We start from the raw sequence: 13968 nt of genomic DNA on the forward strand, positions 1-13968 counted from the left end.
AAACAAGTTAGTTTTAAGACTGAAGTCTGAAACTATAGTATGCTTTCAAATATTGTTCATTCAGATATATTTTAAATAGTAAAGCTTTAGTATTTGGTAATTGAGTTGTTGGAATATTTGACATATTTTGAAATGACTAGGTAGATTTTCGAATTTGACATATCATCTGATAGTATAATACCTATAATTATCATTAAGTTTTTTTTTTTTTCCTTAAGTTAGCAGAGCTGTTTGGGAAGAAATGGTGAATGCCTGCTGGTGTGGTCTTCTTGCTGCACTCTCACTCCTTCTTGATGCCAGGTATTAAGTCTTTGTAAGTTTTATATTACATGTGGCAGTTAAAAACAACATCAGAGTGGTTTATTTAAATTTGGCCTAATACTTTGTTTTGTAATAATATTTCTTAATATTACTTTTTGTTTGTATAGAACATTATTGTTTTTCTGCCACCCTTCCCCCATCCTTTCCTTGCTCTGTTGTTCCCCACCAGAATTCCTGTCATGTTTTAATGGAAAATACAATCCCCAAAAAATTACTGAATGCCTTACTTGTTTTGAGACTTAACTTACCACTGCTTTTACAATGATGTTGAATTACATTATTCATTCTCTTTCATGTTCTTATCCAGAATTGCAGGATTTACTGATTTTTAAATGCTTGGTACTTTAAGTTAAATCTTTGAGTTTTTGACCATTTGCTTAAATACAAGTAGTCCTTGACTAACATAAGTTGGTTCTGACTTAAGTCAGATATCTCATTTTATTTTTTTAGTGTTCATTATTTTTGCCTTTTATTATCAGTATTTTTATAAATCTGATCTTTATTTGTCTTTGGAGGTTGGAAGCATTACATATAAACTTACAGATATATTTTAATACATACATACATAAAAAATACACAAATCATTAAAAAAGGATGGTTGTAAGTGGTTTGTCATAACTTGAATACGTTGTAAGTTGAGGACTACCTGAATGAATATGTGTATTGTACATTGCTTTTACCCAGTTCATATTTCAGAATATTATGTTAATTAGTTAAAATTCCTTATTGTATCAGTTTTGACAGTATTTTTATATAGATTTTCTTTAAAATTCACTTAATATTTAATTCCAGATCATGTTTTGCAGTATAATTAAAAATAAATTAATCAGATGAAATAAAATACCTTATCTTTTCAGCACAGATGAAGCTGCCACTGAGAATATTTTAAAAGCTGAACTGACTATGGCTGCTCTTTGTGGAAGGCTGGGCCTTGTAACTTCAAGAGATGCCTTTATAACTGCAATATGCAAGGGTTCCCTGCCTCCTCATTATGCTCTTACTGTATTGAATACTACCACCGCAGCTACACTTTCCAATAAATGTAAGACTTAAACTTACTCAAATTCTCGTCATCTAGCGGGGTGACACAATGTAGAGAAAAGATTATAGAAATTCTGAGTTTAAGCTTTAGCTGTTCCACTCACTGCCTCTGTGACCTTGGGAAAGTTAATATCCCTGAGTCTGAATTTCTTCCATCTCTTTAAGAAAAAAAAAAGAAAGAATGGCGGTGGGGAAAAAATACCAATTTTAGACAAGTTCCAATTTTAAATACCAGTTTAAATCCAATTTTAATAATAGTTGTGAGGATAAAATAAGATAAATCTGAAACTTTTTTGGGAACTATAACTTACTGTTGAAATGGTGGTGATGATTTTTTTAATGAAATGAATACAACAATAATGCTTGCAACCACTTAGATTAGGCTAACATCCCAATTTTTTTTTTAATATTTTGAAAATACTCGTTTGTTACAAATGATATAAATATATTTTAATATGATCTTCAATTTTCAGACTGAAAATGTGAGTATTGGTCTCTGACTTTTACTAGAAAAGCGTACTGGGGATACATGTGTAAAATGCTTACTGTGTTCTAGTTTTATTTTACTTATGAAGAAATGTAGCAAAGTTTTGTAATTTTATATGTTATATATCAAATTCTTTATTTAATATTTGCTTAACTTGCCTTGGTTTCTGCACCTCATGAGTTTTTAAAATGTTTGTATAAAATGTTTGGTAAAAATGCTGATATTTAAATAAATGTCACAGTTGAACTTTATTCGGTCAAATTAATATTTTAAAATATAACATTTCTTTGAATGCAACATGTAAGTACATTTTAATTATTTAGGCTTTCCTTTGTGTTCTAGCATATTCCATTCAGGGCCAGAGTGTTATGATGATAAGTCCATCAAGCGAATCTCACCAGCAGGTTGTGGCAGTGGGTCAACCTCTAGCAGTCCAGCCTCAAGGGACAGTAATGGTAAAGTGCTTGTTTTTGTTGTTGTTATCAATTAACTAAAAAGAAAATCTGTTGTACCCTTTCTCAGTATTTGTCAAAATTTGTCATTGAACTTATTTATTTTCTTTTACCTGGATGGTATCTATAAAAGAAAGTAGTTAAAACTATGCAGGTGACATTATCATAACCCATATAACTGCTTTTAAGCCAATGAATTTGTTCTGTATAAAATCATTGCAGTTAGTCATCCAAACCGATTTTCTTAATATTTTTATTTGGTTTTTATATAAGAAAAAACTTTGAATATGATAATGATGCTTTACAAGCTTTTTAATTTTGAAGAAAGCCTAACAGTTCTGCAAATATATTCTTTTTTAATATATAGCTAACTTCCAAAAATATCCAGTGTATGAGGACTTTACTTAACTTGGCACACTGCCATGGGGCTGTTCTTGGAACATCGTGGCAACTTGTCTTGGCAACTCTGCAGGTATGTTGTAGTCTCTGGGTCAGAGGTTGGCGTTGCTTTTATATCTAAGGGTTAACAATTAAACTAAGCAATGCCTATTAGTGCTTTGGGCAGGCCTAAGGAATAGGCAGTAAGTATGAAAAAAGAGAAGCTGTAAAGGAAAGAAGATACGGCTCATGTTGTAGGAAGTGATTGAGTGCTTTTTATAACTGCCTGAGCTCCATTTAGGAAACCCTGGTGGCATTGTGGTTAAGTGTTATACCCGCTAACCAAAGCATTGGCAGTTCGAATCCACCAGACACTCCTTGGAAGCTCTATGGGGCAGTCCTACTCTGTCCTATAGGGTTGCTGTGAGTCGGAATTGACCCAGTGGCAGCGGGTTTGGTTTTTTTTTTTTAAGCTTCACTGCCTGTGCTTGGTATAATAGGTCCTTTGTATGAATTTTAACTAAACCCCCCCCAAAAAAACCCAGTGCCGTCGAGTCGATTCCGACTCATAGCGACCCTGTAGGACAGAGTAGATAGAACTGCCCCACAGAGTTTCCAAGGAACACCTGGCAGATTTGAACTGCCGACCCTTTGGTTAGCAGCCGTAGCACTTAACCACTACACCACCAGGGTTTCCATGAATTTTAATTACTGATTTTAATTTTAGTTATTAGAATTCCTATAAATTTGTTTTTTTTTTTTTTTTAACAGCATCTTGTATGGATTTTAGGATTAAAGCCTAGTAGTGGTGGTGCCTTGAAACCTGGGAGAGCTGTAGAAGGACCCAGTACAGTAAGCCCTCGTCATTCTTACCCAATTAGTGCTTCCCAGAATGTTCCTATGTTACATTTAATTTTATTCCTTTCCTAGGTTCTAACAACAGCTGTGATGACAGATTTACCTGTAATTTCCAATATACTTTCAAGATTGTTTGAAAGCTCACAGTAAGAGTCAGTTTTTTAAATTGATAGAAAATATTGTTATTATCTATATATGTTAAATCATAATGTCTTTATTACTTTATTTTTGTTTTAGGTATCTTGATGATGTTTCATTGCATCATTTAATAAATGCACTTTGCTCCTTATCCCTAGAAGCAATGGATATGGCCTATGGAAATAATAAGGTGTGATATTCTACCTTTCTATTTTAAATGTGACTAACCATACTTTTGGGTTTTTACCATTTATGGTTGTAATTTGTTGAGGGAGTTAAGAGGAGATGTTTTGCCTTGTGAGATATATATGTATGTGTGTATATATATATATTTTTTTATATATATATATAGCGATTTTAAGTTGTGTCCATTTCTTTTGTGTATTGAATATTTTTATAAAGAATAATCCAACACTGTTTTTATAAATGAACTTTATACAATGTCACAATTACTTGTAATTTGAAAAATAAATTTATGGTTGGGGTAATTTAGGATTTAAATCAAGGAATGTAAGTCTGTCTCAGTTCCTCTTATCTGGGTTGGGATGGAAAATCAGGAGCTAATCTTTTTTTTTTTTTCCTGAAAGTCATGATTCTCCTTTAGTGTTTCTGTCCTTCAAAATGTTCCTTGAAAATTAAATTTTTGCTTTATTCATTGACTCAGTTAGTAAAACAGTACTTTTGAATATTGACATTCAAGAACATTTCTATACTCAAAGTATTTTCTGTTTTACTTGGAAAGTACAGGAAAATTTATTTATCTTAGGAATAATTATTTAAAATTAAATGCCTTCTACATTTTAAAATGAATAAATAAGTTTAGTTTGACCATTTATAAAAAAGTGAAGACAACCCAAAACATGATTAAAAATTTAAGAATGCTGCTTTGTAATTTATTTAACATCTAATGGTAGGATCCAAAATTATGTTTTCTGCCTGGTCCTTAAATTATAATTCTGTGTATTGTGGCTCATCGTCTTAGCTCATGTGACTAAGGATTAGTCGAGAAGTTCTTGTTAGGTCGAAGCTTCATATATTATACCATACAGCTAGAGAATTCTACAAACAGGTAAATGTCCATGCCCATGTTTTATAGTTTCTGCCAAACAATTCATTCTTAACAGCTTTGTTAATAGCTTTCACTTTTGGAGTGCATCAAAGTCAGCTGTGGAGTTTAAAAAAATTACAAATGTGAGGCCCCTATTCAAGACATCCTGAATCAGAATCTTCAAGTATGGGGCCTGGGTATCTTTATATTCTTTTAAATGATACACATGATTACTGTACACATCCTGGTTAAAATAATAACACCAAGGTAGTAACAGGGTCAGCGGAAAAGAGAAGGACCCTCAATGAGATGGATTGACACAGTGGCTGCAACAGTGGGCTCAGGCATAACAGCGATTGTGAGCATGGCGCGGGACCGGGCAGTGTTTCGTTCTGTGGTACGTGGGGTCGCTACGAGTTGGAACCGACTCAGTGGCACCTAACAACAACAACGGTAATAGGCAACATTTATTGGGGATTTACTATATGCCAGGCACTTTTTAACTTGAGGTAGGTTCTGTACTTTTAGAATAGGTTCTATGCTGGTATTATTTCCATTTTATAGATTAAAATAAATAAATAAAACAGATTCAGAAAAGGTAGTAACCTACCCAAGGTTATATACCTATTGAGTGGTAGAGACGAGGTCCCAAGCAGTTAAAACTGCACAGGCAGCAGTATTCATCACTATACCACATTGCCTCTAGAACCATGAATTTTTTCTACTACAAAAGTGTTTAGGGTGCCTATAACGTTAACACATGCAAGAAGAGCCAACCTGACCATATTTGTCTTAAAGTCTCATTGTACTTGTTTCAATGTACTGACTGCTACTAGGAAAGACATATATTGTTGGGCATTTTCATATTAGATTTTTATCAGCACTGAAAAAATTGTTAAATATATAGAATAATAAGTTTTTTCGTTTAAAATCAAAATTATTATGCTTATAATTTGCCAGGGTTTTTTTTTTTTTTTTTTTTTCTATTTTTTTTTTTTTCAGTGCCATGTCTCGGTTTGAAATAGTTACCCGTTAGAAAATACTCATCGTTTCTGTCAACTGAATTTGCATTAAATCATGTTTTACCACCTTCATTAGTTTTGAATTAGAGATAGTTGCCTTTTGGTTTTTTTCACTGAAACTGTTTCTATAACACAGGAACCAAGTACTCTAATTTAGTGATAACAAGAGCCCTTTGTAGTTGAGCCGATTCCAACCCATAGCAACCTTATAGGACAGAGTAGAACTGCCCCTTAGGATTTTCGAGGAGCAGCTGGTGGATTCAAACTGCCATCCTTTTGGTTAGCAGCCGTAGCTCTTAAACACTGCGCCACCAGGTCTCCAGTTTAGCTATGTGTGATGTAAACTGATTCTCTTTCTGACTTTAGAGAGCTGTTTTGTCTTCTTTTTTATTTTTCTGTCTGTGTCTAAAACTGACAGCCCTGATCTCTTACATACTCTTGACTTCATATTTTTTTCCCTGGTTCCTGCTTTCTCCTTTGTTTTTTATCATACTTTGTGACATTCATACGTGAAACCTGTACATTTCAAGACTTCACTAATAAGAATGTTTTTTTTCTTCTGGTCAGAAGACTGGCCATTCTGTGTGTCTGGTATGATTTGTGACCATTTCCCTACTAAAATATTCTCTTTGTGACCAAATTTTCCAATTTGGGCCATTCTGGATAGTTGAGGGTGGTAGAAAGACTTGTTTCTTGTTAACAGAGGTTTGTATTTTTTGCTGATTTTATATTAAATAATAATATATTAATTACAGTTATGCTGTCCAGAGTATTCTTGATTTTATTTACAATTTAAGTCTTCAAAATTTTCCTTATAGTATCAAAATGCAACTTGTTTTCTCCCTAGGAACCATCTCTTTTTGCCGTTGCCAAATTGTTAGAAACTGGTCTTGTTAACATGCACCGAATAGAAATTTTGTGGAGACCCCTAACAGGCCACCTACTTGAGGTAACCTTTTTTTCTTAAACATTATATTTGATTTTTTATAAAGGACTATTCATTTGTGCATTTGTGATGATTAAGTTACCAGAACAAAGATAATATACATTGAAGTAATGATTGTGGATAACCATTTGAAAAATCAGCATTAACCCTTTTTTCCCTCTTTCCTGAGCTAGTACTTGTACATATATATTTTATGAAGGAGTAAAGTTGCATAGTAATTGGTTTGATGAGGGAGCAGTTTGCTTTTATTGACTGAAAATTGGTGAAAAAAAAATTTTTGTGTGTGATTTAGGTGAAAGTTTACAGAGCAAATTAGTTTCTCCATTAAACAGTTAATATACAAATTATTTTGTGACATTGGTTGCCATCCCCTCAGTGTGTCAATACTCTCCCCTTCTCCACCCCAGGTTCCCTGTTTTCCATTTGTCCAGTTGTCTCTTCCCGCCTTCTCATCTTTGTTATTGGGCTGATAGGCCTGTTAGTCTGATATACATGATTGAGCTATGAAGCACGTCCCTCATGTGTGTTATTGTTAGCCCTAGAGAACTGTCCAGTCTTTGGCTGAAGGGTGAACCTCAGGAGCGACTTCAGTACTGAAGTTAAAAGGGTGTCCGGGGGCCACACTCTCAGGGTTTCTCCAGTCTCTGTCAGACCAGCAAGCCTGGCCTCTTTTTTTTTTTTTTTTAATTTGAATTTTGTTCTACATTTTTTTCCCCCTTTGTCCACGGCCCCATATTGTGATCTGTGCCAGAGCAGTCAGTGGTGGTAACTGGGTACCATCTAGTTGTCCTGGGGAACATGGGTGAAATTTTAAAGTGAGAAATAACTATCTATGAAATCTCTGAAGTCTTCTTCAGCTGTTAGCTTGGACCTTATTTTTTTACACAGTGTTTTGATCACCTCAGTTCTAGCTAATTCTGAAACAACTTCAAGGTAATTGAGGCTGAGGGTTGGGAGTAAATACTGCTCATTTCCAGCTTTTGCTTTGAGATAGCTCTTCTGCAAAGTGAAAAATCTGGTTGGTATTACTAGTTATAGATAGTACCAGTGAATTTTATCTGGGAATTTGTATTCTCTTGTATTCAAGTTGGGGTGATTCGTACTAATTTGCTGCTTCTGCGTGTATATATGTCTGTGTGCAGTTTAGGTCTGGGTTACAAGGGCCATGTTATGTTATTTTAGTAACTTGAGAGAGGTTATTATTCTCAGTAAGAAAAACAGAGGTACTGTAGGGGTTTTTTTTGTTGCTGTTGTTTTTGGTTTTCATTTTATTGTGATGACTTTTATGAATCATTAAGGGATATAGGCAGATTTTCTTCATTATTGGACATTCTCATCAAATGGCAAAAAACAAGTTTTTAAAATTTTAGCACAGTATTCAGTTATGAGATCAGACTAAATTAGGAGCCTTTGCATCAGTTTACTCCTGTTCACTGTGATGACGTATCATTTACTTTTATGAAGTCCTTTTTTCTTATGACTTGTTTTAGTTTCATCTTTTTTTCTTCTGTCTTTCTATTGCTTCCTCTTGCCCCTTATTCAGAAGGTAAGCTTATTTATATTTTGAATGTAATTTTTCTCTCGACTGGGTGAATATTTGATACCTAGATGAATATTTGGTATCATTTCAAAAATGTAAAAAGAACAGAAAATATAATATTTAAATTTTCCTTTTCTTCAAATTGATGTATGATTCATATCTTAAGTATAAAGATTAAATATTTAATTTTTGTTCAATATATGTACCTTCAGGTCTGCCAGCATACAAACTCTCGAATGAGAGAATGGGGAGCAGAAGCTTTAACTTCACTTATTAAAGCAGGGCTGACGTTTAATCATGATCCTCCACTTTCACAAAACCAGGTAATTTGGGGAGACTCTGATCTCATTTTTAAAAAAAAATACTTAGTATAAAATCAACCTTCCCCATATGTAATTCTTTTTTTTTTTTTCTTTCTTTTAATCAAATGGGTGATATTCTAAGGATGGGCTTTCGTTACTCAGTATTCTATTTTGTATGTAGGTCATGGATCTCTTACAGAAGGCTGATATGCATGGATCTTTAGTATTGTCTTCAGAATAAATTTTAAAGACCTTCTTGTGACTGACACTGAATTAAGTTAATAAATTATTCTCTTCATGTAGTACTCAGATAGTAACCAACCGAAAAGTTGATGGTTTGAACCCACCCGGCGGCTCCACAGAAGAAAGACCTGACAATCTTCTCCCATAAAGAGTAGAGCTTAGAAAACCCTATGGGGCAGTTTTGCTCTATCACATGGGGTTGCTATGCATAGTCAATCAACTCAGTGGCAACTAACAACTTACTAATCTATTTTTCTTTGGTCCTTACCTGTCTCTGATTTTTTTCTGTCTCACTACTCTTACATGGGGAGAAAATAAGTGGCAGAAGATGCAAGCACAATACAATAGATTTTTATTTTTAAATAATTTAAAAGGTTATTTTATACTTTCAGAGCTAACTTTTTGTCCTGACTCTTCTTAATCATTTACATATCTAAAGACTTTTAAAAAGTCCATCAAAGTTTTATTTTTTCAAGACTGAGTAGGACTAGGGTACTTAATAAGCATTCTCATTATCTTATTGGATTATAGTTGTATTCTACAGATTTACTCAAGAAATAATGAGTACACACTGTGTGCTAGGCAGTGTTTTAGGTCTTGTAGTAGAATGATGAACAAGATGGAAAAGGCTTGTGCTCTTCTTGAGCTTACCTTGTAGTGATTTCATATTTTCCCTTACTACAGTTTGAGTTTTTTTGAAAAGAAAAACGTTGTCCATCTTAGTACCTGTCACATAGTGAGAGTTAATAAATGTTTTGTTCAACTAGTGAACCAAATAAATGTATCCTTGAACAGAAGAAAGTTAAAATGAGGCAAGTGCTTTCAGATGCTGAAAGAGACAGACGGGAGTGCTTTTTTTTAACTCTGCAACATATTTTATCTTTGTTAATGCCTGCTGTACTTGTTCATTTTTTGTGGGTATCATAACTTCTTTTATTCTGTCAGAGTTAAAAATTTTATATTTAAATACATGTGGTATTCATTAATAAAATAAAAGTAATTTTGAATATTGGGAATTGTTTTTCTCTTTCCACATTCAGCTAGAAATGTATTTCTTTCAGTGAGGTTCATTTTTCTATGGGTTTATAATTAATTTCTTTTAAAGTAAGGGAACTCCCCCATTTATCCTGAAATCTTAACATCTTGAAGATTGTTTTTTTATTTTCTCTTATTTTTAAGAAAGAAATAGATGACAAAATTAATCTGTAATGATTACTAATAGAAATTAAAATAATGTTTATTTTAATAGACAAATTTCAACTTGCCATAGTAGTCTGAATAAAGTGAATTTAAACTTAAAAGAGCAATATAGCAAAGCCTTCTTGTCTTTTTGGGCTTTTTATCCTAATTACTTTCTTGCCCTGTTTTCAGAGGCTCCAGTTGCTTTTACTGAATCCATTGAAGGAGATGTCCAATATTAACCATCCTGATATCCGACTCAAGCAATTAGAATGTGTGTTGCAGATTCTGCAGAGTCAAGGAGACAGTCTTGGGCCTGGATGGCCGTTAGTGCTTGGAGTCATGGGAGCGATCAGAAATGATCAAGGGTAAGTATTTAAAATTATCATCCAGAAGGGTATACAGGTAGAAAAAGAATTTACTCTAAAGTCTTGCATAGTGGTAATTTTTTTAATGCATGTTCTTCCTGTTTAAGATCTAGAATAGTTTTTCTTTACCTTACTTCCAAGTGGCAGTCAAGGATTTTTAGAGCTCCTTTTTGTTTTGGAAGAATGGAGAATTTGCTGTTTTTTTACACTTACACCAGAGTTCAAGGTTCTTACTTATAATAAAGTTAAATGAACCAAATACCACAAATTTTATAAAATATCCAAACCTAGGGTTTTATTTTATTTTGTTAAAATTAATATTTTGGTAAGATGTGAAATAGTATTTAGGCCCTGACCTCTCTGTGTATATTAGAAAATCTAAAAAATTGCTTTAAAATGACATAGGTTTTCAAATCAGTTGGGTAAATCCTTAGAAGTGCAATTGCTGGGTCATATGGTAAGGTTATGTTGTCAGAGACTGCCAAATTGTCTTCCAGTGTGGCCGTACCATTTTGCATTTTGGATTTTAACCATCCTACTAGGCGTGTAGTAGTTTTTCATTGTATACATTTGCAATTCCCTGAAGTGCTAATTCCTTGCTTCTGACTTTGCAAGTGACTTAACCTCTCTGCTTCAGTAAGTTTCTATGTAACCCAGGGCATTGTAGGGTGAAATGAATTAATGCATGTTAAACACTTAGAAAGTGCATGGCACATTAAGTACACAGTAAGTGTTATCTACTGGAATTTTCATTTTCATTACTTTTTCATTACCAGAATTTCTTTCCAAAATCAAATGCCTGTTTTCTTTACTTGAAATTAAAAATTTACCCCCTTCTCACAGATTAATACTAAATTTTATATTTCTTTTGATGTTTAAATAAGATACAGAATATTTATAAAAGAGTGTGGAACTCATTTTCATTCAGTGAGTAGATCATGCGTATTTACATTTGCTAGGTACCATGTTAGCTATTGGGGATACAGTAGTGAGAAAAGTAACTGTAGCCAACTTGCCTTTCTCATTCCTTTTGTAAGTTTTCTTTGTTTCACTAGTTGGTGCAAAGTACAAATAGAAATAATATGGTGTTAATAGCATGTTTTTCCCTTTTTTTTAAGCTACTGCTTTGCTTTACCTGTGAGGTTCTTTCTTTATTTTTATTTGTTAATTTGTTTAAACATATCTTTTTTACATTTATGTAAATGTTAAAATGTTATATGACCTATGTTAAGGAAGATTTTTCTTGTCCAAATTTTAAAATAGTTTTGCTTCGTTCAAATTATTGTAAAGTATGTAATTTTACTCTCTAATTTCTTTCTAATGCATCAGCATGTTTCTGTTATGTTTTCAGAGAATCCTTGATACGAACTGCATTCCAGTGTCTTCAGTTAGTTGTGACAGACTTTCTACCAACTATGCCTTGCACTTGTCTGCAGATAGTTGTAGATGTTGCAGGTAGCTTTGGGCTTCATAACCAAGAACTTAATATTAGTTTAACTTCAATAGGTTTATTGGTAAGTATCATTGCCTTTCTTAAGACAGGGTAACTAGAAATCACTGTTACACAGTCGTGAGTGAATGCTAAGCAAATGTTCTTTAGACTCTATGGGAATTGTTTAAATGACTGAACTATCAAACATATCTTTCATGAAGGATTAAATGAAATATTTGGAATAATTTTGCTATAATGTGTCAAAGTTTGGTTTTTGCCATGTTTGTCAGAGAAGACTTAGTAAACAAGAATATATACAAGGAAAATATTCACTTGACTTTAGTGTGAAGGTTAGTTGATTTTTAACATTATTTTATTAGCAACATTTTCATGTACCTACTTAACTAGTAAATGAAGCTTCAGTAAAAGGCTCTAACATTTACATAGTCCTGTAGTGAAGCCCTGGTGGCACAGTGGTTAAGAGCTTGTCTGCTAACTGAAAGGTTGACAGTTCATATCCACAAGCCGCAGCTTTGAAACCCTGTGGGGCAGTTCTACCCTATCCTGTAGGGTTGCTATGAGTTGGAATCGACTCGACAGCAACGGATTTGGTTTTTTTGATTTGGTAGCCTGTTGACTCTATTAAGAGACAGCATATGATAGTGGGAGAGCATATGCTCTGGAATCATATATACCTGTATTTTAGTCCTGTCTGCCCCCATTAATTGTTAAGTTATTGACCTCTTGAGCCTCATTTGACTCATCTTTAATAGAGAAATAATATGACATGTTAATATGACATGAAGTAAACATGTAGAGGTGTTCCCAATATGTATTTGTTTGATAGTTATTTAGAATGTATATTATAACACAGAAGTTTTGTAAAGTCATACTTATTTCCCTCATAAGCTAGGTACATTAATATTTTATTATTAAAAACATAATTGTAAAAATATGTATAAGCATGCCGTATATATAATTGCTCCCAATGAGTGGTCAGTAAATTTAATGATGATTAAATTACTGCTAGATACCACCTCCTTTATTTTACATTTATGTTCATAGGTTTTAGATCCCCGACATTTTTACCATTGGCATAATTAATTCATATACCTTATTATGGTTAAAAATTAAGTCTTAAGATATGTTTGGAGACAGTGATTGTTCTTATATGAAATTTTAAAATACTAAGTTTTCACTAATAATTTTGCTGGTTGTGGTAATGGTTTTATGGTTATATTTTTTAAAGCTTTTATTAATGATTTTAAAAATATGAGCATGAAGTAAGTATGGCAAAATGTTAACAGTTGTTACACCTGGGTGATGAGTATATCAGTACATTGAAGTTCATTATACTATTCTCCGTCTTTCTGTATGTTTTTGAAATTTTTCATAATAGAAAGCAAAAATAAAAAATTATTGTTAAAACCGGATTGTTCCCTCAAATTCTACTGAAATCAAATAGAGACACCCACTGGGCAAGAGGTGTTTTCATTGAATCTGTTCCACTAAGAAAAAGATTTAAGTAATTTAAGTTTTATTCTAAAAGGTAAATGGCCTTCTATTGCAAATTTAATTTATTATGTGTTTAAAATAAAGTGTATTAATAAAGCGACACTTTTCTACTTTTTAGTGGAATATTTCAGATTATTTTTTTCAAAGAGGAGAAACTATTGAAAAAGAATTAAACAAGGAAGAGGCAGTACAGCAAAAACAGGCAGAAGAGAAAGGAGTAGCTTTAAATCGGCCGTTCCACCCTGCACCACCATTTGATTGCTTGTGGTTATGTCTGTATGCAAAATTGGGTGAACTGTGTGTGGACCCCCGTCCTGCTGTTAGGAAGAGTGCCGGGCAAACTCTGTTTTCTACGATTGGTGCACATGGAACTTTATTACAACATTCAACATGGCACACTGTTATTTGGAAGGTATTGTAAAATAGCTTCAGTTATCAGCTTTTAATTGAACCATGCCTATATGCTTTTTAAATTAAATGTTTTCCCATTATTTTTTAAAGAAAAATTTCTATGTATTTGTGTGTTTCACAAAATAGAAAATGTTAGCTTTTTCATATTTTAAATTGTACCTCGCAGAAGACAAATTAAATATTAAAAGCCTCATCTCTGTTTCTGTTTTGATCTCTTAGTATCACTATCTCTAATTTCTGCCTCCTCTTTTATTTTCATGTTTTCCCAAGTAGTAAAACCAGGGGTT

General features: G+C 33.1%; 1 protein-coding gene across 3 annotated transcripts in view; it reads left to right on the forward strand.

The window, feature by feature from the left end:
- Positions 1–13968, forward strand: part of MON2 (MON2 homolog, regulator of endosome-to-Golgi trafficking) — a 114896-nt gene that overhangs the window by 57806 nt on the left and 43122 nt on the right. For all 3 annotated transcript variants that reach the window (XM_049883760.1, XM_049883761.1, XM_049883762.1), the window contains 12 exons: positions 219–300; positions 1179–1363; positions 2192–2304; positions 2669–2773; positions 3451–3531; positions 3610–3683; positions 3775–3865; positions 6593–6694; positions 8444–8554; positions 10148–10323; positions 11675–11837; positions 13389–13682. In XM_049883760.1, the coding sequence (XP_049739717.1) occupies positions 219–300; positions 1179–1363; positions 2192–2304; positions 2669–2773; positions 3451–3531; positions 3610–3683; positions 3775–3865; positions 6593–6694; positions 8444–8554; positions 10148–10323; positions 11675–11837; positions 13389–13682 (1577 nt within the window). The remainder of the gene's footprint in view (positions 1–218; positions 301–1178; positions 1364–2191; positions 2305–2668; positions 2774–3450; positions 3532–3609; positions 3684–3774; positions 3866–6592; positions 6695–8443; positions 8555–10147; positions 10324–11674; positions 11838–13388; positions 13683–13968) is intronic.

Source organism: Elephas maximus, chromosome 4, assembly GCF_024166365.1.
Source record: "Elephas maximus indicus isolate mEleMax1 chromosome 4, mEleMax1 primary haplotype, whole genome shotgun sequence".
NCBI lineage: Eukaryota > Metazoa > Chordata > Mammalia > Proboscidea > Elephantidae > Elephas > Elephas maximus.